The sequence below is a fragment of the Aureobasidium subglaciale genome, assembly GCF_000721755.1.
Source record: "Aureobasidium subglaciale EXF-2481 unplaced genomic scaffold scaffold_20, whole genome shotgun sequence".
In the NCBI taxonomy this organism is placed as follows: domain Eukaryota; kingdom Fungi; phylum Ascomycota; class Dothideomycetes; order Dothideales; family Saccotheciaceae; genus Aureobasidium; species Aureobasidium subglaciale.
This window is the reverse complement of record NW_013566975.1, coordinates 44286-63960: the sequence shown is the minus strand read 5'-3', so window position 1 is coordinate 63960 and position 19675 is coordinate 44286. Positions and strand designations below refer to the sequence as shown.

The 19675-nt window shown below is 49.2% G+C and overlaps 9 protein-coding genes across 9 annotated transcripts; 2 read left to right on the top strand and 7 right to left on the bottom strand.

Annotated features, from left to right (window-relative positions):
* Positions 1-745: 745 nt before the first annotated feature.
* AUEXF2481DRAFT_411375 (uncharacterized protein) lies at positions 746-1687 on the bottom strand. The gene is made up of 2 exons (XM_013485782.1): positions 1518-1687; positions 746-1383 (listed from the first exon to the last, which is right to left on the bottom strand). Exon 2 carries the CDS (start codon positions 1286-1288, stop codon positions 764-766), a length of 525 nt encoding a protein of 174 aa, XP_013341236.1. The 5' UTR covers positions 1289-1383; positions 1518-1687; the 3' UTR covers positions 746-763.
* Positions 1688-2504: 817 nt separating this feature from the next.
* Positions 2505-3230, top strand: AUEXF2481DRAFT_42715 (uncharacterized protein). The gene is made up of 2 exons (XM_013485694.1): positions 2505-2732; positions 2785-3230. Exons 1-2 carry the CDS (start codon positions 2616-2618, stop codon positions 2914-2916), a joined length of 249 nt encoding a protein of 82 aa, XP_013341148.1. The 5' UTR covers positions 2505-2615; the 3' UTR covers positions 2917-3230.
* AUEXF2481DRAFT_411384 (uncharacterized protein) lies at positions 3027-4033 on the bottom strand. The gene has a single exon (XM_013485781.1). It carries the CDS (start codon positions 3715-3717, stop codon positions 3208-3210), a length of 510 nt encoding a protein of 169 aa, XP_013341235.1. The 5' UTR covers positions 3718-4033; the 3' UTR covers positions 3027-3207.
* Position 4034: 1 nt separating this feature from the next.
* Positions 4035-5764, bottom strand: AUEXF2481DRAFT_411725 (uncharacterized protein). The gene is made up of 3 exons (XM_013485780.1): positions 5371-5764; positions 5159-5301; positions 4035-5069 (listed from the first exon to the last, which is right to left on the bottom strand). The coding sequence occupies exons 1-3, from the start codon at positions 5605-5607 to the stop codon at positions 4478-4480; spliced, it is 972 nt and encodes a 323-aa protein (XP_013341234.1). The 5' UTR covers positions 5608-5764; the 3' UTR covers positions 4035-4477.
* A 1394-nt stretch (positions 5765-7158) lies between these two features.
* Positions 7159-8223, bottom strand: AUEXF2481DRAFT_31870 (uncharacterized protein; the record flags this gene model as incomplete). Its single annotated transcript, XM_013485665.1, has 2 exons — positions 7159-7617; positions 7816-8223. 2 exons carry the CDS (start codon positions 8221-8223, stop codon positions 7159-7161), a joined length of 867 nt encoding a protein of 288 aa, XP_013341119.1.
* A 2010-nt stretch (positions 8224-10233) lies between these two features.
* AUEXF2481DRAFT_31869 (uncharacterized protein) lies at positions 10234-10901 on the bottom strand (the record flags this gene model as incomplete). The annotated part of the gene is made up of 3 exons (XM_013485664.1): positions 10234-10577; positions 10642-10654; positions 10680-10901. The coding sequence occupies 3 exons, from the start codon at positions 10899-10901 to the stop codon at positions 10234-10236; spliced, it is 579 nt and encodes a 192-aa protein (XP_013341118.1).
* A 1844-nt stretch (positions 10902-12745) lies between these two features.
* Positions 12746-13635, top strand: AUEXF2481DRAFT_411575 (uncharacterized protein). The gene is made up of 2 exons (XM_013485779.1): positions 12746-12952; positions 13018-13635. The coding sequence occupies exons 1-2, from the start codon at positions 12831-12833 to the stop codon at positions 13556-13558; spliced, it is 663 nt and encodes a 220-aa protein (XP_013341233.1). The 5' UTR covers positions 12746-12830; the 3' UTR covers positions 13559-13635.
* A 2883-nt stretch (positions 13636-16518) lies between these two features.
* Positions 16519-17207, bottom strand: AUEXF2481DRAFT_411346 (uncharacterized protein). Its single transcript, XM_013485778.1, has one exon. It carries the CDS (start codon positions 17099-17101, stop codon positions 16667-16669), a length of 435 nt encoding a protein of 144 aa, XP_013341232.1. The 5' UTR covers positions 17102-17207; the 3' UTR covers positions 16519-16666.
* Positions 17208-18917: 1710 nt separating this feature from the next.
* Positions 18918-19586, bottom strand: AUEXF2481DRAFT_411341 (uncharacterized protein). The gene is made up of 2 exons (XM_013485777.1): positions 19046-19586; positions 18918-18990 (listed from the first exon to the last, which is right to left on the bottom strand). Exon 1 carries the CDS (start codon positions 19467-19469, stop codon positions 19080-19082), a length of 390 nt encoding a protein of 129 aa, XP_013341231.1. The 5' UTR covers positions 19470-19586; the 3' UTR covers positions 18918-18990; positions 19046-19079.
* Between the last annotated feature and the right edge of the window lie 89 nt (positions 19587-19675).

Below are 19675 nucleotides of genomic sequence, written 5' to 3'. Positions count from 1 at the left end.
GCATGTTGTTGTCATCAGTTCCCTCGAAGTACTCCGACAAAAGAAGATCTAGGAGCTGGACGATTCCGTTGCGGCCAATTGACGGCGGACATTGCGCTCTATTGTCCGCAGAGCTCCCAACAGAGCCAGACAACTATCTTGACACCACGCCTAGAAGGTAAGACTGCGGCTCACTCCGACAGAGCTGCAGATGGAAGGTGGACTTAGGCTATCACATAGCCAAACACCAGCATCGATCAAGAAAGTCCGTGTGAACGATTTAGGGTCTGCCTTCCGCAGTATGATTCTCATTGGAGTTACTTTAAGACTACTAATGAAAGTGGTAAGGGGTTTACTGTATATGAAAACATAGTGAAGGGACCCGTTTTTGATTCTCTCAGCAAGACCGTACTTATAAAAGTCACTTGTTCATTCTAGGTTATCGTTCCAGATAGCAGCCCATTGACATTAGCAGCTATGTGTCGGAATTGTTGCAGCCATAGATCTAGAGGGAAATATAGCACATGACTACATGAGGCAGACCCGACTCACAGTGAAATTTGGAATGTACGAGCAGATAATTGGAAGGAACCTGATTCCGGAGTGGAGACTTCTTAAGAGAGAACATATGATGAGACGTCCCGCGTTCAGAATTCAACACACCATATCCTTCGTAATCCTACCAAGTTTCGGATCAAGCTTCTTTCTGTCCCAAAGTCAAGCGCTGCCACTCATGACACCATCATGAGATAGAAAGAGTGATAAGACATGGCTCGAATAGACCTTAGACGATGTCGAGCTCATTCCAGAAGATAAGAATCCCAGTCTGACCACACTGAATCCTATTAACCTTGACTTGCCAAGCTGTATTTATCATCAGCTGCTGAGTCAGTACGGTACAGACTATAGCGACCGCGTATGCTTTGGCTGGTTTGTAAGACGGGTTGATGGGAAGATTGTGGATCTTCGTTATGTCGTCGGAGAAGCTTTGCACGAATTGTGCCGCGGACTGGGTGCCCCTTTCGCATTTCAGCTCGATGATCTGTTTCGGCTTCGGGGGATTGCCCTTGTCTGTGATGACAAAGTCGTTCTCTTTTTTAGTCCCGGAGTACACGTTGACCTCTCGATCGATTGTGACATTGTTGTACTTGGTCTGGATGAGATATGCAATTTCGACTTGAGCCCATCCCTCCCAGCCACCCTTCTGGTTGTAAGCGGCTGCGATCTTGTTGGGCACAATTTCCTTGTCACTCTTTGTGATCCAGAACCAAACTCGGTCGATAACGTCGGTGAGATCTTGAAGAGCCATAATGTTCGCCTTGAGCTGGTTGTGTGGGACGAGAGGCAGGGCCAAAACATGTGACTACAGATTGTGGGCAAGCTATGGCATGTATGATGATCATACTTATACACATCTCGAGTCAGCTCGCTGTAGTCTCTTGTCACGCATTGTCACAGCTGGGAAAGCAGCTGCCTGGGAATCCACTACAACCGTTGAACTACTGCGGATCCACTAAACCGTGGGAGTCTGTTCATACCATTGTCCAAGTTTGAAATCTCACAGATAATGAAGAGGAGACCGTACCAGGCCCCTAATTGGGTAAGGGCGAGCTTCAAGTGAAACGCCTTGCATCCAAGCACTTCCTGATTCTGAGCAGCTCAAAATCATTAAACGGCGACAGAAGAGTGCAGCGAAGTTTTGGCTTGACGCTATTGAATCGAGCGGGCCTGGCTTGCAGCCGCTAGTTTATAAGACCGGTATCGATAGGCGTAACAAAAGTTCTAGAGTCCAGAAGAGTGTTCCTCTATAAGTTGAGCAATAACGAGAGGGGTACTTTTCTTATCACTACCAGCTATGTTTAGTCAAGCTTGAAGGTTGTGCTAACGGAAGAATGGGACCAGCCTATAGTCATAGTTTGCGCGGTGGATGTAGCCGACTATCAGTCATGGTGGAACGTGCACGAGGCCTGACCCTATGCCCCATGATCTACGCTTGTCAAGTAGGGCGTGAGCAATGTCCAGCGCGTTAGTGCATGATACCGGATGGCCGAGCGAAGTTGACTTCGCATGACATGGAAGGCGCATCTCTGTGCTTGACCTGCAATCTCGGTGAACACATGCAGGGAAAACGATAATAAAACCACGATGTCTCGCTGGGTCTCAGATCTCGCAATGACAGCTGAACGCGAGCAGGTGCGGTCGGGTGACCGAACCATGCCGTTCGACGAACGATGTGCTGCTACGAATTTTAATTTTCGCTTTTCAAAAAACATCACCCGAGGTGGACATGATCTTGTGACTGTAGCCGTTGTGGACAGAAGTCAAACGCAGGCGTTCGATACAGCCTACTACCAAGCTAGATTCGAGAGAAAGAACAGGGTCGTCCTAGCAACTATGTTTTTAGAACACTAAACATCAAAAGGCAACTAATGACCATATAACTTTTGGCGCACATTCTATGCATGATTTAATTAGTATATAACAAGATGTTTCACCAGCGAACAACGTATACATAGTGGTTTGATGTGATTTAATATCTAATAGATTCGATAATAAGGATAAAAGGAACAACTGATGGAATCCAACAACAAAAGAGCGGCCGCCAGGCTCTGCCGCATAAGCTTCCACAGTTTATCATGACATTTTTCGAAGCCTTTGTCTTCGAAAGGATCATGCCCCTCGAATGGGAATCTAGACTGGCAGACCGGTATGGAGGACGTATGATGGTAGAGGTATCTAGAGAGTTCCAGCCAGTAAGTACCTACTCCATGTGATCTTCGTGGACATCCGTTGACATCAAGACAGTTGCATCATGCTATACACGCGATTACCAAGCTGTCTCTCGTATCCAAAGGGTACTCCCATCTGCTCGAATGCGCTCTTCAGCACTATCAACAGGCTGTCTCCATCCCTGTTGGATTTGTGATCTACCCCTAGGGTCTCTGCTATATCTGCATTTTCTACTGCTAATATTCGACATATCCTTCAAGGCAAATAGTAACGAGACGGGCGAGGCTATGTGGTCACAACACATTCGACAGTTGGGAAATATTGTACATCAACAAGACAAGGTGAAATTGAATCGACTACATATCAAGATACTCTGGTACACCTTACTCCTGGACGTGTACGCAGCGCTTGCCGGGAACCCGAATTCTTGCCATTTCCTGGACATGTATCGAGTCAAGCAATCATCTTTCATCGCTCCGTGTGCATCACGACATGTTGTCAGGCAATCATGCCAGGATAATATACACCCGTCCGCTGTCTATAGACTGCGCAGATATGTTGATGCCAGATAGGTGGAACTTGGCCGGCTGGCACTGCGATTAAGACATGATGTTGAAAACAACGTTGGGAGCATCCTAGAGCATCAAGACCCAGTGGCCGCTTTTGGGTACAAGCTGCAAAGATTCTGGAATTTGCAGGCTTCGGTCCGTCGCTTGTAAAATCCAGCGAGGGTTGACAATTTGTCATCATCTTGCGAGCGGATAGTATTCGATCATGTATGGTCATCAAGCCATATCGTGTCTTTATCACTGGCGACTTTCCGACTTCGAATCGGACGGATTGCTGACTACACGAGTAGGTAACAATGCAGTACTCCGCCATATCATCTATCTCCATACAAGCATGTACCCTGGTCAGTACAAGCACACTCCACAGTGTCAACAGGAAGAGATCGCGGCCCACTATCGCCACATCCTTTCTTGTGCTACTTGGCTGATATCCAGCCATCAACGTAAAAGTCCTTGCATCGTGTTTCCTGTCTTCCTCGCTGCGATCAATAGCGCATGTTTAGACGATCGAGCCAAAGGTATCGATATATAAGAGCCTTACAAGACTGCGGGATTGGGTGTGGTTCTAGACACATCCTTCGGCTGCCCCAAGTCATCTGTGATGAAGAAAAGGCAACTCGCCACTTGCGACGCGGTGCTATGGAAGTTGACTGGATGGGTATCGTGAGAATGTGGGGCTTGAGTCTTGCGAGTTTTGGCATATGATTGTTCATATGCAAAAAGTGAAGAATAAGTTCGACAAGCTAGCTGTTCAGCTCGCTTGGGTAACAAGCTGATGCTTCATCAGAAAAAGTCATCCAGCTTGCGATGATGGTTTCATGCTATAATCCAGGTCCGGTCGGACCGCGACGGCTGTCGCCGGCTGTATATTCGTTCTGAAACTCTACGACTAGATCGCTCATGCTTTTGTCGCAAAGATTCGAGGTGTGCAGCAATAGAGTCTACTTCAAGGATCTACAACCCCTTATAGTCGACAGAGCCTGAACCCGGCAGAAGAGACCGCTGAGATTTTTGATGTACCGCTGGTAGTCTTCGTCGTAAGTCTTGTCCCATTTCCGCTAATACCAAGTTGTCCCACACGGCATCGCGTTGAAGTCAACCGATTTCCGGATGCCTATGCGCCTGATCTGGCCATCAATATAGTACGGATATTGAGCTGTATATACAATAGAGCGGACGTATAGAAGATGATGGAGTTTCTATCTACAAGCGATAAGGATTCCTGATAGGCGAAGTTCCGCATCGATCGCGCCCCAGAAGCTGTGCCGGAGAGAGCTTCTGGCGTTAATTCTACGGGGCTTGGGACCAGAGTCAGTGCAAAGATTATCTGCTGATGTTGCTTCGAGCGAATGTCTTGTTTCTCCTGAGTGGCCAGGTCTTGCCATTGTAATCGACATCTCGGTACATACTGGAGATCGTCTTGGAAAGGTCAGCTCGGCGTGTTGCTGCCGTACAGCGAAGGAGGCCTCCACCCAGATCCGGCCCGGAGGCTGCGGAAGCATAGGGACCTTAGAGGAACTGGAAGAGCTACTCTTGGTGCTGTCCGCTCTGCCCGTGGTCACGTACGACAAGTTATAGCGCCGGCTCAAGTCAAGGGTAGAGAGCTCATGACTTCCAAGCCCATTATTCTGGTCCCCAAGAGCCAGACCGAATGTTTTGAAGCCTTCGAGCCAATTTTGGACGAATGGCAGTATAGCGAGTATAAGATCAGCTCCCAGAGCCACCTGTTGCCACATGGTTGCCAGTCGCTGTTTAGCACCCGATTGCGTTTCAACAGCTCCAATATAGAATCTGAAAAATATGATCATAGGCGTCAGATGTCTGGATGTCAGGCGTAGTGAGCGACTGTGGAGCGAAGTAGAAGGCTGATATGAACTCACAAAAGACGCGTGTTGAATCCCAACATGACTCTTGCCTTTTTGTGCATGTTCATCTGCAATTTATTGACCATAAGGCAGAAAGTTGTCATCAAACAGAGCTCAACGGCAACGTCACACACCACGATACTGATAAAACGTACGATCTGATGGTGTTAGTATATTATACTGTGATGCATGGATAGTAAAGGATGCATCTTCTTCGATCAACTCACATCACCAGGACAGGCGGGTGGTCGATAGTCGTAAAAGTGGATTACGCCACACTTGATCAATGCGGCCAACGGAGAGAGACAGGCCCACATAACTACGGTGAGCAGGATGATATCACAAGCTCGGGTATTGCTGGCTCCCGCTGCAAAGATTCGGCGTATGTTCAACGTCATGGATATCTTGGACACGCCCCTGGTGAGAATGAATAGAACGACATGAGCCATCATCGTCTGGTGCATCTAGTGAGTCAATGTACTCTAACAAGTCGTCCTTCCTAGGCACTCACATGCGCAAAGGTGTCCACTGGATAGGACTCGACGGCGGGAAGTCGAGCTGATGAGACATTCAGATACGCAGTCGTGATAGCAGCGGTTTGTCCCACTTGGAGCAGCTATCATTCAATATCAGCTCTGCTAGACTCGCTCAGGAGATGCCTTCATGATGGGCTTATCCACACATCTCTACAGCCAAGCAATGTCTCGATCGAGGCACGCTGCTTCGAACGAACCAGTGCTGGTTAAGTCAGCTATCTGGACAAGCACTAACAGAGTATATCAGAGGTTCGCTGATCGATTGCGAGTCAAATCCCCGCTGTGGATGAGAATTTGAAGTTTTTCAATCCGGACTGTCACCCCAACGGTGCTATCGCTCTGTCTGGAAGCCACATAGGAGTGAGATCGACCCACCAAGCCACGACTTCCGACAAAGACGCTAGTACTTGAGTGAGACGTGGCAGTAAAATTAAGACTCCCTCGATGGTTGTGCACAGATCTTACTCTCAGTAAGGGGTCGCCGTCTAGAAGCACGCCAACTTGCTTGCCGTACAAGAATGATTTGAGCTCTTCCGTTCTCTCTACACTTCGGAACCGCATGCAGAACTTCATACTTCCGTCCTCCAATATCGGTTGTTTGTTGTCCATCTAGCTCTACCAAGGCAACCCCCCTTTTGTTCTGTGCAACAGCAAGAACAACAACAACAACGATATCATCATGGGATCTGTATCTCGAGTCGAGCTCAAGCCGATTGGGTGTGGTGGTGTGACAAAAAGCTCAGAGATCGGCACAGAGGCCGATTAACGCGATATGAGGCATATGGGTAAGGAGTAACAATTGATTGTGAGTTCGAATCCCAGATGTCAGCTCGCTCGTTAGCTCTTGTTTACCTTACTCATCCTGATAGCGCACATGCAAGGGAGCCGGTGGCCTTTTCGGATTCAGTCTTATCCTAGGAAATGCCTGGGTTGTATGTATGGTGTAAGCACAATCGAAACCATGATCCTTGTTATAGAACCCTGACATTTCTCCGGTGGAGTCGACTTTCGATACACTTGCTATTGCACAGACAGCAGCACTGTAAAAATGTTGAGGGCCAAGCCCCTGACACAGAAATTTAGTGATACAATGCGTACCACTTCTCGAGAACATTCCCAATGGGACGGTGCCACGATCAGGCACATGATACGGCCCAAGGACTGACAGAGGGAGGGTATCGCTGATACGGAGATTGACAGCAACGACATGGATAGCGACGATGGAAGAAACCATGGAAAACACCTGATAGCTGACTGATTTTTGATCGACCGCCTGCCTGGCTGATTTGATCTCTAGTTTAGCCCTCTCTGATTCTAATATTCAGAAATCAGGATCTATGCCATCAGCGTATCATGTTTGTCAAAATAAGAATACACCATGCTGGGCTACAATTAGACTTGATCGCAAGCAACGGTAAGCAATGTTAAAGGGCTTGGTATTGGTTGCATTTCGTCTCGGTGCCGTCATTGATACAGCCGTTACTGTTCTCCTTTCTTTCGTTGTACAGCAGGTTCTGCGTCGGCCTGCAGATTCCTCCTATCTTGTTCATTTTTGAGCGACTGAAGGCCGGTCTTGTGTTCCTGGTGCTCCTGAGACAGCTTCGCCTGCCTGAGAGACAGCCCAATCAAGAATGCGGTGAAAGCGGCGCAGGCATATAGAATAAACATCTTCTGTAATGCTTCCCAGTAGGCAGTCCTGATCATTTGCTGCTGGGCGGCGGGAAGCCTGGCAATCAGCGGGACGCTAGCGAAGGCGTCTCCACCTGCAAATTGTAGCGCGAGCTGCGGACCTACGGCAGACTCTAGACCAGATTGCTGCGAGTTTCTAACATTACTGAAGACGACTCCACCTAGGACGACGGAAACGGATGTACCAATCTGTCGGGCAAAAGAGTAGGTCGATGTGGCGGCGCCAATGTCTCGCGGATCAATGTTGGTCTAAAGACCAATGAGAGGTGCCTGGAACCCGGTGCTAGACCTAAGCCCAGCGATGATCTGGAATATGATGATACGTTCCTAGCGCGGTCTGTCCCCGAGATAAGTCATAAGGCCAAATCCGAGAGCCATGACGGGCAACCCAATGATGATCGGCCAGCAGTAGTTGCCGGATTTCTTGATGAATATGCCACTGCCTACCGAGAGGAAGGATGATGCAACAACATATAGGAGGAGGTACACTCCGGATAGTAGCGAGTTGGCCCCGAGCACAGCCTGGAAGTACAGAGGTAGCCAGTAGGTGCCCCTAAGGAAGACCATGGCGTATGAAAAGCTCAAGCTGCAGGCGGAGATACTGTTCCTGTAGCGGAAGATGCGTAGAGGTATGACCGGGTGGCTCGCGATCTCGGACTCGTATACAGTGAAGAGCGCGACGCCGATAACGCTAAAGACGATAAGACAGATGACGGTAGCCGACTTCCATAGAAACTCGACGCCGCCAAACTCAAGGCCTAAGAGCACCTTAAGCGTGCTGCCAACAGCGAGTATATTACCGATCCAGTCCATGGCGATCAGACCCGGCTTGAGCGGCGTGCGAGGGTTATGCATCTAGAGAAAGAAGACTAGTACTACAAGAGCGAGGCCGCCAAATGGCAGATTGATTCAGAAGCACTAACGCTAAGAGACCCTGTTAGTCAAGACACCTCCAAGTACAGGACCCAAAGCAGACGCGAGAGCCCAAACAGTGCTAAGGAGGCCGAAGTACATGGCACGTTCTTTCAGGCTGAAGAGATCGGACACGCAGATGTTAATCAGCACGACGGCGCCTCCACCACCAACGCCTTATATAGCCCTGGCAGCTATAAACATGCCCATGCTATTGCTGAGGGCACAGAGGGGTGATCCTAGCAAAAATATGCCGACTGTAGCAAGCAAGGTCTGCTTGCGGCCAAAAATATCGGATAGCTTTCCCTAGATGGGCACGAAGGAGGCATTCCTAAGAGATAGGCGCTGCCCGCCCAGGTGTAGCCGGCGGGAGCATTGAAGTCGCTAGCGATGGTGGGGACAGCAGTTGTGATGATCGTTAAGTTGAGGGCGGAGAGGAAGAGGCAGATGAGCAGAACCCCCATAACTGTTGCCCTTTGTAATCTCGTCCTAGTGGCAGTGTGTAGCGGAACGCCGGAAGTGAGAGCCCCGTTGTCAAACGATTCTTGTAAGCTTGTCTGACCGCAATTGACATTCTGGGAAGGAGAGTCGGTTGTACGAGCGCTATCCTGCATAGTAGCTGGAGTCTCGATCTCGACTAAAGAGTCATCCGGCGCACCCCTAATGTCTGACGACGACGCCGCCATGAAGACGATTATATGCGCGCGTATGCGAGATCTTCTGCGGCGTTCCTGTCAACCAGGATGAACCTCGCTGGTAGAGTAGGCTTAGAAGAATGATCAAATGAAATTCTTCTGATGATAAGCAGAACTAAAGGCTGGAAGACACTGGCCCAGAATTCGTACGCCTAGAAAACTCGCAAAGCTTTTTGGGCTCTCGCGGTCTGTGCGCGTGTCTAGATAAGGAACCATCCCACGCAACATCCCACAACACGTAACACCCCACGTCTCCAGAAATGATAACATCAATCACTTTTGTCGTCGGTGGCGGCCTATATCTCTCGTGACCCAGGCATAGCCATCTAGCGAAGGCGGATACCGTGTGCACCTTGCTCTTAGACCTTCCTTTTCCGATTTACTAGTTTCGGCATGTCTGCCACAACTCGATTGCAACCGTGCTTAGGAAGGTGCTACTGTTCCATGTCGCTACTATGCTACTGGTGCTCGCCGCGAACGCAAAGAATCAAGATAGGTTGTCTTTTGTTGCAGCAATGCTTGCACAACCAGGGCCTCTTGCCCCAGACGATGAAACGGGAGCCTCTCCATGCTCGGCGTTCGACGTCCAGCTTGTGGTCAATCGCATTGTGGAAGGAGTTCCGTTCGCAGAATAGCAAGATCTCTCTTTGTACATGAAGCCCGCTTGTTGTGTGGTCGCGTTGGTGAACCGCTCGGAGGTCTGCTTGAGGTTGAAAGGTTGCAAGGAAATGGGGAAGACGCAGTGACGTTATTGACGCACATGGGAAAGGCGAAGCAGTAAGACAAACACGTTGTTGGCACAAAAGCATGTACGCGTCGGAACGCGTCAGATCACGGAAAGTAACAGAATGGAAGCTTCAGCTCCAGTGCCCGGCTGGTCTTGAGATTAGTTCTCTACTCCTCAATTTTAAGGCATCGAATTGCTACCAGATCATCGACAAGAAAGATTTTCACCAAAGGGTACAAGGAGAGTGCGAAAGCATATGTCAGGATCATTGATCGGGAAGATGGTCGACGTGCGCTACGCTATATAGCTTAAACGTAATATGATCAGGAAAACTTGGAAAACTGTGAGGGTGAAGGTGCCAAAAGTCGAGCAAGGACTGAAATAGTTTCGTGCACTGGGCAAGGAAGACTTCTAATATCATTGTGGAGCAGCCCGTTGTAATCTCCATATGCAAGGAGAAAGATAGCATGGTTGGGATTCCCTGCGCGATTCCCCTGGATTCATCGAAAGGAGTATGTAGTACGTTATAGACTAACCGTCGCCCCGCCTAAGTGGAATGAACAGTGAATTGTCCCTGTACATTGACTTCTGCCACATCTCGAAGATCTTGTCATCCTTGTGCAATCTAGCGATACGATCGGCTATGTGCTTGCCCGCCCACACATCCTCGAAGCGCTGAGGGTCTTGTTCGATGATGCATGAGCTTAGAGGCTCTATCCAAGCATTTCTGTTAGGGGTTTTGCACCCCGCTGGAATGAACCGCGGTGGCAGCCTATCCTGAGCATCTAGTTTCAAACGTTCGAGTAGTGGCCCGGCGACTCCATGCTCAACGGATCTTAGGTCGTCATCGAACCATCGGGAGAGAAGATCGCCAGCTGGATGAAAAAATAGTTTGGTTTCCATCTCTTCCCTCTTGTTCAAGTACCTCCATCTTTGTACACTTTGCACAAAACTACAAGAGAAGTGCGTTCACTTACTGAGAACTTCATGGTATGGTCGAACAGCTTCTTCAACTTCCCTTCGGTGGTACCGTGGTTACTGAGGTTGATAAAACCAATATCATTGACAGCGTTCAAGAGTTCGAAGTTCTCGGTTAGGTTCTCGGGCGGACTTTCGGCCAAGAAAACCTCGATTCGCGAGTAGTCGATGATTGGTAAATTGGCTTTGTCGAGGCTCGTGAAAGCCGTCGAGGTGTTCATGTTGACGTGTCTTGTGTTCTGTCACATTCGACGTCTCGTTGAGAGTGATCGCTTGCGGTGTTTCTGGTGTTGAAGGACATCCAGGGACGCACTGGCAGAGGTAGATGGTATGAGTTGGGCTCCAGATTCTTCCCGAAGCTTCGGATAAAACTCTCCTGGGATTCCTCTTCTTCTTTCTCTATTATGACAACTTGGGGAATCTATCCAAGGCTGATCGCGTAAGCCTTTGTCCCAGCTCAGGCGTCAATCTTCTAAGATTTAGCCTAGGGCGTAGCCGGTACCATAGCGAAGGTAAGCTCGAGAGAACTCAACATATCTTAAAGGACTCGCCTGTGAACTGTTTAGGCTCTTCTAGCCGCAGTCGACTAGCGAGGCACGCACAAGGTGTGGGCGATATGCCTGCCCTATTGAAGCATACTATCACCGGGCTGCCGCCTAAAAGTACGGACATAGAAAGCTTTTCCTCATTGGGCGTAGGAGACGCGTGGTCGATGAGCAGAGTTAGGGCCCTACCTGTCCACTATAGACTTATCGTGTGTGATACATAAACAGTCGCGAACTAGGGCGACTAGCTTCACCTGATTCACCAACTTGATCTCTATAAGAAGAAGACGAAGCTCCTGATACCATTCTTTCCATTACTATTCGATCCAGTCCTATCGCAAGATGCGGTTTCCCGACCAGATACATATTGATAATCCAGCTACAATGTCTCGTAAGAGACTCGTTGCACAGCCCTTTAGGACTGCATATGTTTATCCTCATGACTCGCAACATGTATAGCCCCAGTTCGGAGAGGGGATTCCTCTCGGAGGGGATCGCTCGAGCGCTTACTCATCATATCATGACATAGGGCATTAGCATCTCACTACCGACCTGGAAGTCTACAATCGCCTACTTCGCGGAGAGCGAAGAATGGAAGAACGCCCGTATAGAGTGGTGCTCCCCTAGGTTCGTCTAAAGCATAGCCTTTCTTAGAGAAAGCAGTGTACTTTCCTGCAATGTTGTCTTCTTAACCCGTGCTTATAGGTCATTAGATTCTTCCTTAATTGGCTAATACGCAGACTCACACATGCGGCCCTTAAGAGATTCGCTATCGCCAGCGAGTGTGAGACGGCGTGCCTGTTATTTCTAACTGAGTCATTCGCTCGAGACTATACAAAGTATATTTCAAAGGAGCACCCGGAAGCTGCTATCGACATTGCCTAATTCCGAAGCCCCGGAACTCGATGTAAGCGTGGTCTAAGTGCTGGCCGTCGCCGGTCTTGCCTTAACATCGTTTCCTAAGGAAGCAAAGCAGTCAGCTATAATGTTCTAGATAACTGTGGGCGGCGGACTGACGACGAGACACGCCTTGTTTGCCTAAGATCACATCGACTACCTTAAAGTCACATCGAGCTACAGGATAATGGAGGTGGTACCACCGAAGCCGATAGCCTCACTGTCAATCCCATTCTAGATACTTAAGTCTGACGCCACAGCGATGCGCGTTAGATCGAAAATTGCCGAACTGGCTACTCCTAAGAGTCTCTCATTCCCTACAATTACTCCAGCGCATGTAACGCTGTACTCGACCGGTATAAGCGCCATCTACCACGCATCTGAAGCCATTCATGTAGTGGCAGCGACGTCGACAGTGGTTGCTTTCGGGTAGTTTTACCAGCTCTATGCGAGGTAGTACCGCGGGCTTGATTTGCTGACAGATCCTCTAGATGGATGTACGATGAGACGATCTACTACCTTAAGCATAGCCCATAGGAGAAGTTCGTTAGATACAAGCGAGGAACGGAGCAGGATCTGCGGGACCTTAAACAACGCCTAGAGGCTAGGGAGCAGATTGGAGCCCTGTTCTGCGAGCTGCCGAGTAATATATTTCTTTCGACTATAGTACTACCGCGCCTTCGGGCGCTCGCGGATAAGTATGGGTTCATGATCGGGTGCGACGACACGATTAACGGGTTCATTAATCTGGATCTCATACCCTACGTCGACGTGATGCTGACCAGTCTCACCAAAATGTTCAGCGGCGCATCCGATGTCACCGGAGGCAGGTAAGAGAAATGCAGTCCCGCCCTTCTCCGTAGCTTACTAGATAGCTAACCACTATGATGCACAGTGTCATCGTCAGCCCGGCCTCGCACTACTGCGACGCCCTGCAGTCGGCACTGCAAGCGCGCTACGAGCGGCCCATAGCCTTTCCGCTGGATGTACAGACGCTGGAACACAATAGCCAGCACGTGCGATGGCGTGCGCAAAGGTGCAACGCAAACGCGCTGACGGTTGCCCATATGCTTTACGGCCACCCTCTGATCAAAAGGCTCAACTACCCACGATATGACGAGTCGCTGCCCGTCTATCGTAGCCTCATGCGAGGACGAAAGCAGGGACTAAGGCAGAGCGGAGATCCCGTTGAGGCAGGCTACGGTCCCCTCATAAGCGCCGTCTTCTACGATGCCGCCGTCGCCCAGCGCTTCTATGACTTGCTCAACTTGCCTAAAGGCTCGAGTTTCGGTACCAATTTCACTATTGCTGTGCCCTTCATCTTGCTAGTGCACTACTATAATCGGCACCAAGTGGCTGTGCATAGTCTGCCCGAACACATCATCCGCATCAGCGTCGGCCTGGAAGATGTAGAAGACATCAAGACTGCTATCTAGGAAGCGCTGGAAGGGTGTGTAAAAGAAGATGCGCGGGCTATGAGCTAGGAGAGTGTCAACTAAGGGGCGATTATGCTTTTGGGAGACGCGGCTAAACTTAGCTTAAGCGAGTAAGGCTGTACAAATATCATTGCAAATACATCAACGTTATGCCTCACTGATCATCGCCGTCCCGCTTGACTAGGATGAGATCTGGAACTCCTGAAACACTTGGTATAGAAAACAGAAGAGTCGACGGATGTATCACGGTAGACTGACCGACTTTCCGCAGTGATCGGCTCCCCCTACAGGGACATTACTCACGCAGCAGTGAAAGGGTTTGGAACAAGTCAAGTACGGCTCCCGCCGTGAGCCGAAATGCTTAGCGCAATATAGGTGGACACTTATTTCGAGCCGGGGCGGGGGCGGCCTAGCTCGGACCCTATCGAAGTTCGCGACATGTCGAGTAGAGCGTGAGCGCCCGTGCTTGCCGCTCGCAGCCGAAGGACATGGATGTGTAGGGGTCTGCCGGGAACCGAGGTCATCATCCTAGCCGGCCGTTATACACTGTGGTATGTGCGTGAGACGCAATTTTCTGCTCTGTAATCCAGGCTTGTCGATTAGGGGCTGCAGGAAGACTCAGCGCTTTGACGGGTCGAATCGAGTAGCCGAGCAAAGCTAGCTTCACGTCACTTCGAAGGAGTATTTTCGCTCTCGATTTGGAGTCTTGGTAAGAGTTTATAATTTGACACGACACAGGCATCGTCGGAATCACGATGTCTGGCTTTGTCTTGGGCCCCGCCATGAAGTATAGACGCAATCGAATCAGCAGCAGTCAAGGAATGACATAAAGTCAGTCTGTGTACGACGTGCTGCCGTAACAGTCTAATACTTGCTTATCGCGGGACACCTTACGGAGCGTATCTGGAACTCCATCTAGTGACAATAAAAATGAAGAGAAGGTGACGTGTACAAGTGTTCGACGTCATCTATTGCCGAGCTGCATCGAGTTTTAAGGAGAGGGTCTTCCTGACGGCTATCCTATACTGTTAGTAGGCTGGGTTTCTTAACGACCGTACAACGGTAAGACTTTGCGGTCCATCATGAACGCGAGCATGAAGTGTTTTGTGCAGCCAGGAGGCTAATGTCTGAATATTCGGGCAACCATGGAAAACACTCATTGCTCAATACATATGCGTGTATTAACCAATTTTTTGAGTGACTTAAGCCAATAGAAAAGAGTGATACTCTACATTCTTACAATATACAAGTGTGCCTCACAGTCGGTTGTAATGAGGTAAGGTCTAGACATAAAGTCGTGGAGATATGATAGAACGTCAAGATTGGCAAGAAATATGTGCGCTCGAGCTCGATGGACGCTGTTGAGTCCGGATTGATCAACACATTCAGAGTCAAAGCATCGGCATTGTACAAGCTACACTATGCCTGCGACACCAAGCTGGACGGCAAGAGCTTGGTTGATCGGGTGGACCCAGTTGCTCTACGATCGTGAGACGAACAGAGAGCCTTTCTGGATATGCTGGGCAACGCCAAGCCATGGGTGATCAAGGGGAACAGTAGTGCAAGCCAGCTTGTATAGGCACTTACATGGGGCGGCAAGATGTATGGGGCCAACGACGACGCCGAGATGGAATTGCTTACGCAGTGGGTCGATGGTCTACATTTCCGCCTAGCATTTTCTCCGCAATGTGCTTGCTACATAGCTGCATTGCTGACGGTAGATTTCCCTATGTGCCTTTAAGCCAACAAACGGCAACGAGCGCGTCGGTAAGATAGCGCAGAAAGAGAGAATCGGATTCAAGGCGTATTTTCGAGGGTCGGATACTGAGCCGGCACGATATAATCGTTCGTGCGCCAATTTGAGATGGCAAGGGCTTTCGCTGACAATTGATATATTTGATCTGGAGAATAAAAAATGGAAAGCTGTTTCTTCGTGGAGATTAGCCTTGCTCGCTAAGCCAGGGAACCGTCGGGTGCGCGCGGCAACCGACGGATCTTGGTAAACGGCGTAATCGGCAGTAGCCATTTAATATCTAGCCGACGCCCCTCCAAAGTGAACCAACGTAACCATGAGATTTCGATGCACTGTCCGACGGCAACATTGGTGGTCACGACGTCTTCACTAAGATCTTTGCCCGTGTGCACCTCCATGCAAGATCGATCACTCGTCCTGAATATCGATGGACGCAATCCAGTTAAACCCTACTAAGCTTACCATGGAGCGACCGTCCTCCACCGAGGTCAGACCCTCTGATCGTACAAAACACGGTCACCGCCTGCCTTTCACGGCGATTTGCGTACTGGATGACTGGATGCGGACACATGAGAGGAACACGTATCCAACAAAAAGCGAAAAAGCCAGTCTCGAGCGCCTTACGAAATTGACTGCCCGCCAGCTGGACACTTGGTTCGCAAACGCGCGGCGTCGTCGGCAAACGCATAGTAGGAACGAGATGGAAGCGAGTGAGGAAGCGGGCGAGATCCTGGCCATATGTCAACTTCGCTAAACGCTCAATTTTCCAACATCAAAACTCTACCGGTCTTCAACCAACAATATTCAAAACACTTTCCAAACATCACACATCTCATTCAAACATCAGCTCAACATGTCTAATGTTCACAGATCCCAAGACCGTCTTTTCCTCCACATGGCTGCTAACACATATGCTGCGATTGCTAAGCTCAGAGCAGCAATCCAGCGTCTGTTTACTTTGCGCGCGCGTGTCCAGCCTCATACACACCGGAACGACCTCGTCGAAGCAGAAGCGCTTGTAATGGACTCGATCCGCATTGTTGCCCCCCACCGCTGGCATTTCAACGCTGTACCGCCCACTTGCCCTCCGATTGTGGACGCTCCTGGACCCCGCCCTGATTGGAGTCGTCTAGGTCTGCGTGCAACATTTTGCCCATTCAGTCATCAATGAGTGGATCGCTCTGGCGAACGTTGCGTCGAGGGAGTCTTCTGGCGAGAACTTGGTATTTTCGCGGCTCATCTGAACGGATTGGGTCCTGGACCTTCTAATCCCAGTCAACGCAACGACCGCAACCAGCAAGCATCTCTCTGCAACGGACCTCCTCGTCGCCAGTATCTTGCTCGCAGCAGATCGCCTACTCGTCTCGAAAGCTGCCACGGGAGGTCTCTACGCCGCCAGGAGGAGCTTCGTGGATACTCCTCACGTTGCCGTCAAGATGCTCGGAATGTTTACTACATATACTGAAGAAGGAGGACAAAAGTGGCCCGAAAAAGGCTGATGTGGTTTCGCTTTTGGTTTCTCCAGACATCAATAGACATAGATTGGACTGGCTCACATCGTTGCACTCTTTTGGCACTTCCATTTCTGAATACATCACGCGACATCCCTCAACTTGTAATGTTTTGCCTCGTCTCTTGGTTAGACCAGAGAAAACGCGATACAAACGCGACAAAGTGGACTTGTTTGATCTAAAGAGCATTGTGTAGAGAAGGAGTGCATGCCAAACTGCATATAGAATGGATCCTCTTTTCGACAAGGCGGTAGTCAAGCTGGGGAGACGTCTGGTCATAAGCTCTGATAATACTCCAAGCTCGGACCGGACACTTTATGATTTCTTCGCACGTTTATTCAAGCTGGCCACAAGAATACACAAGATCAATTCAAGAAAGGCATAATTACGTTCTCGATCTATATTCCTACTTGATGTTCAGACTTGGTTTCACCACAAAGAGGTTACTTGTCCCTGATACCACGTAGAGGTGGAGCATATCATCAGGGTGGTTTTTTATACGAGGTTGTCTCCTGTTTTGCTGTTTGTGTGGGGTTTGTTATTATATAATGTTTTTTTGTTTTTTTTTGTATTGGAGAGCTTAATGGCCAGGGAGCCGGAGCTTGACCCTTTAGCCTATTTGGGGTGCTCACCAGCTCCCAATGGTGGGCAGCGGCAATGCGAATGCAGTCCAGAAGGACGGCCCATGCCTCAGAAATTGCGTCGACAGTCGATGTCGATTGTGCGCGGATTCCTTGGAAGCGTTGTTGTGCTGCTTGCACCTGCGCATACGCAGCATCCTTACTGCTGTAAAATGTCAGGTAAGGACGTCTCATTTGAAAGCATGACATGGTGGCTATTGTATAGAGTTCGTAGATTAAAGATCTGTGTTGTTTGTCCGTTGGAAAGTATGCGCACAAAGTTGTAAGAAAAAGCTCGGAAGATCTGAGACTTTGTGAATGACCGGACGAGTTGTGGTGCACGGGCTTCACTCCCACCGTCTCAGTCGCTAATCAGGCTGTGTGTCATGTGATACCGTGCTTTTCGTGTACGGATACCCAAGATCCAAGCATAGAAGGAGTCTTGAGACAGACGACAATGGCAGTGATTTATGTTCCTCAATGTCTGCCATCAGACTATGCAGCTATTCTCCGCTCTCCTCTCATGACTGTCACGCAATAGAACGAGGACTCAATGTTGGCTCTAAGAAAATACATAATCCACTTTCCTGTAGCCTGAACAGCCAAGATCATGACTTAGACAGTGCTGCCATTGCTACTTAGGATGGTGACGATGCACGAGTACCTGGATCGGCGGATGCCCTCTCGAGCAGTGCCCTACAGACGGGCGTAATATTCTTGTGGCATGCGTAAAATGACGGAAGACGCACCTCGGATAGATTATGCTTATAGGTCTGATGACACGGCGACTTTTTGAGCGGTATACAGACTCGGAATACAAGCAGCAACAAACATCATGTTGCAAAGCTGATTTGGCATCGGCGAGGATTACAATTGACTAAGGGACACATTTTGGCCAAAGGGAAGGCTATCTAGCAAGTTTGCTAACGAGCACTGGATACCTCAGTACAAGATTCAGAAAATCGTCAGATTGCTACGGACAAACACACCGTACTTGACAGCCGATTGTTTTTATATGGACATGATTTGGAGCAGTCATACACGCTCGCGTCTAGCAAACGACATGATCAGCGCGCGGCGAGATCCACATGAACCCCCCACCCAGTGGCGCCTTTACTGCAGGCTCCCAAAACCCTGGTAAATAACATGCTTGTTGAATAACACATATCGAGGCGCTCTAATCACTAAGCCACCGCGGCAGTAGATGGAAAAAGCCAAATCTTGATGAATCGTGACTGTGACGGGACATCTTGCAGATATGATGCTATAGATTAGATCTTGCACTATCTTCCTTGCCCAATTAGCATTCTTGTGCATTGATGCCTGTCTACGTTCTCGAAGAAAGTTCAGTACATCCTGATGGTACCAGTCCTCTGTTCTCTTACCTTGCAGTTAATTCTTGTCATACTGAGGATATGACGATTTACTATCTGCTTTCAATACATTGGAGAGTAGAAATAACAGCCTTTCGGAGGACTCAACCGTATTATTAACGAGCACTGAAGATGCTATGATTTGAGGAGTATGACTTATCCACATGGGTCCCTTCTGCGTCCTCCGATCAGCAAAGGGCTGCAGCGTTTGATAGCACTTGATCACGCACTCGATTGACTCCTCCCAGAAACAAGCCTCGTAGATCATCGAAGTTTGGAGAAACGTTTTCTCTGCAAGATACCGAAACAAGCGTTGCGAGGCTTGCCTGATCTTTTGCCTAAAGCACTACTCTTCATAACTGTCGAGACGACAAAGGCCAGGGGATGATGTGACCTCTCAGGTCTACAACAGCAAGCACTTGGTATTTGCCAACCCATTGCTTTTAGGAGTACGTGCTTAGATGTAAGTGTACAGACAAACATGCGCATATAAAGCAGTAGACATGATCGAAAGTTGGTGAACCTTGACGAAGGTTCAACAACTGCAGAACTGAGAATCAGCGACGGCGTGTGATGGTTACATGAAGCTTGAGAGTTTGTCGCTGCAAAAACTAGGCATGTGTCCCCTCTAAAAACCAGCATAAGGCCAGCCATTATAATGGGGGAGCCAAATACCGGGTCGAAGATGTAGTCCGCCTGTATTTGGGGTTAAAAGAATGCCGATGCGCCCTTGTCGGGGGGTGCGCGATATTGCCCTAGGAGAGGGATATTTCACCCTAGGAGAGGGTTGTCGTATGACCTTCTGAAAAGATCTTGTCGTTTCACCTCCGAAAAGCCTTTTCGGTTGTCCTGGAACAGAA

Coding starts and splice junctions, on each gene's coding strand:
- AUEXF2481DRAFT_411375 (XM_013485782.1), bottom strand. CDS start 1,288: ATGGCTCTTCAAGATCTCACCGACGTTATCGACCGAGTTTGGTTCTGG.
- AUEXF2481DRAFT_42715 (XM_013485694.1), top strand. CDS start 2,616: ATGACATTTTTCGAAGCCTTTGTCTTCGAAAGGATCATGCCCCTCGAA. Junction 2,733..2,784: donor TATCTAGAGAGTTCCAGCCA/GTAAGTACCTAC, acceptor ACATCAAGACAG/TTGCATCATGCTATACACGC.
- AUEXF2481DRAFT_411384 (XM_013485781.1), bottom strand. CDS start 3,717: ATGGCTGGATATCAGCCAAGTAGCACAAGAAAGGATGTGGCGATAGTG.
- AUEXF2481DRAFT_411725 (XM_013485780.1), bottom strand. CDS start 5,607: ATGCACCAGACGATGATGGCTCATGTCGTTCTATTCATTCTCACCAGG. Junction 5,302..5,370: donor CACCCGCCTGTCCTGGTGAT/GTGAGTTGATCG, acceptor TAACACCATCAG/ATCGTACGTTTTATCAGTAT. Junction 5,070..5,158: donor GGATTCAACACGCGTCTTTT/GTGAGTTCATAT, acceptor CATATTTTTCAG/ATTCTATATTGGAGCTGTTG.
- AUEXF2481DRAFT_411575 (XM_013485779.1), top strand. CDS start 12,831: ATGATCGGGTGCGACGACACGATTAACGGGTTCATTAATCTGGATCTC. Junction 12,953..13,017: donor TCCGATGTCACCGGAGGCAG/GTAAGAGAAATG, acceptor TATGATGCACAG/TGTCATCGTCAGCCCGGCCT.
- AUEXF2481DRAFT_411346 (XM_013485778.1), bottom strand. CDS start 17,101: ATGACCAGACGTCTCCCCAGCTTGACTACCGCCTTGTCGAAAAGAGGA.
- AUEXF2481DRAFT_411341 (XM_013485777.1), bottom strand. CDS start 19,469: ATGGCTGGCCTTATGCTGGTTTTTAGAGGGGACACATGCCTAGTTTTT.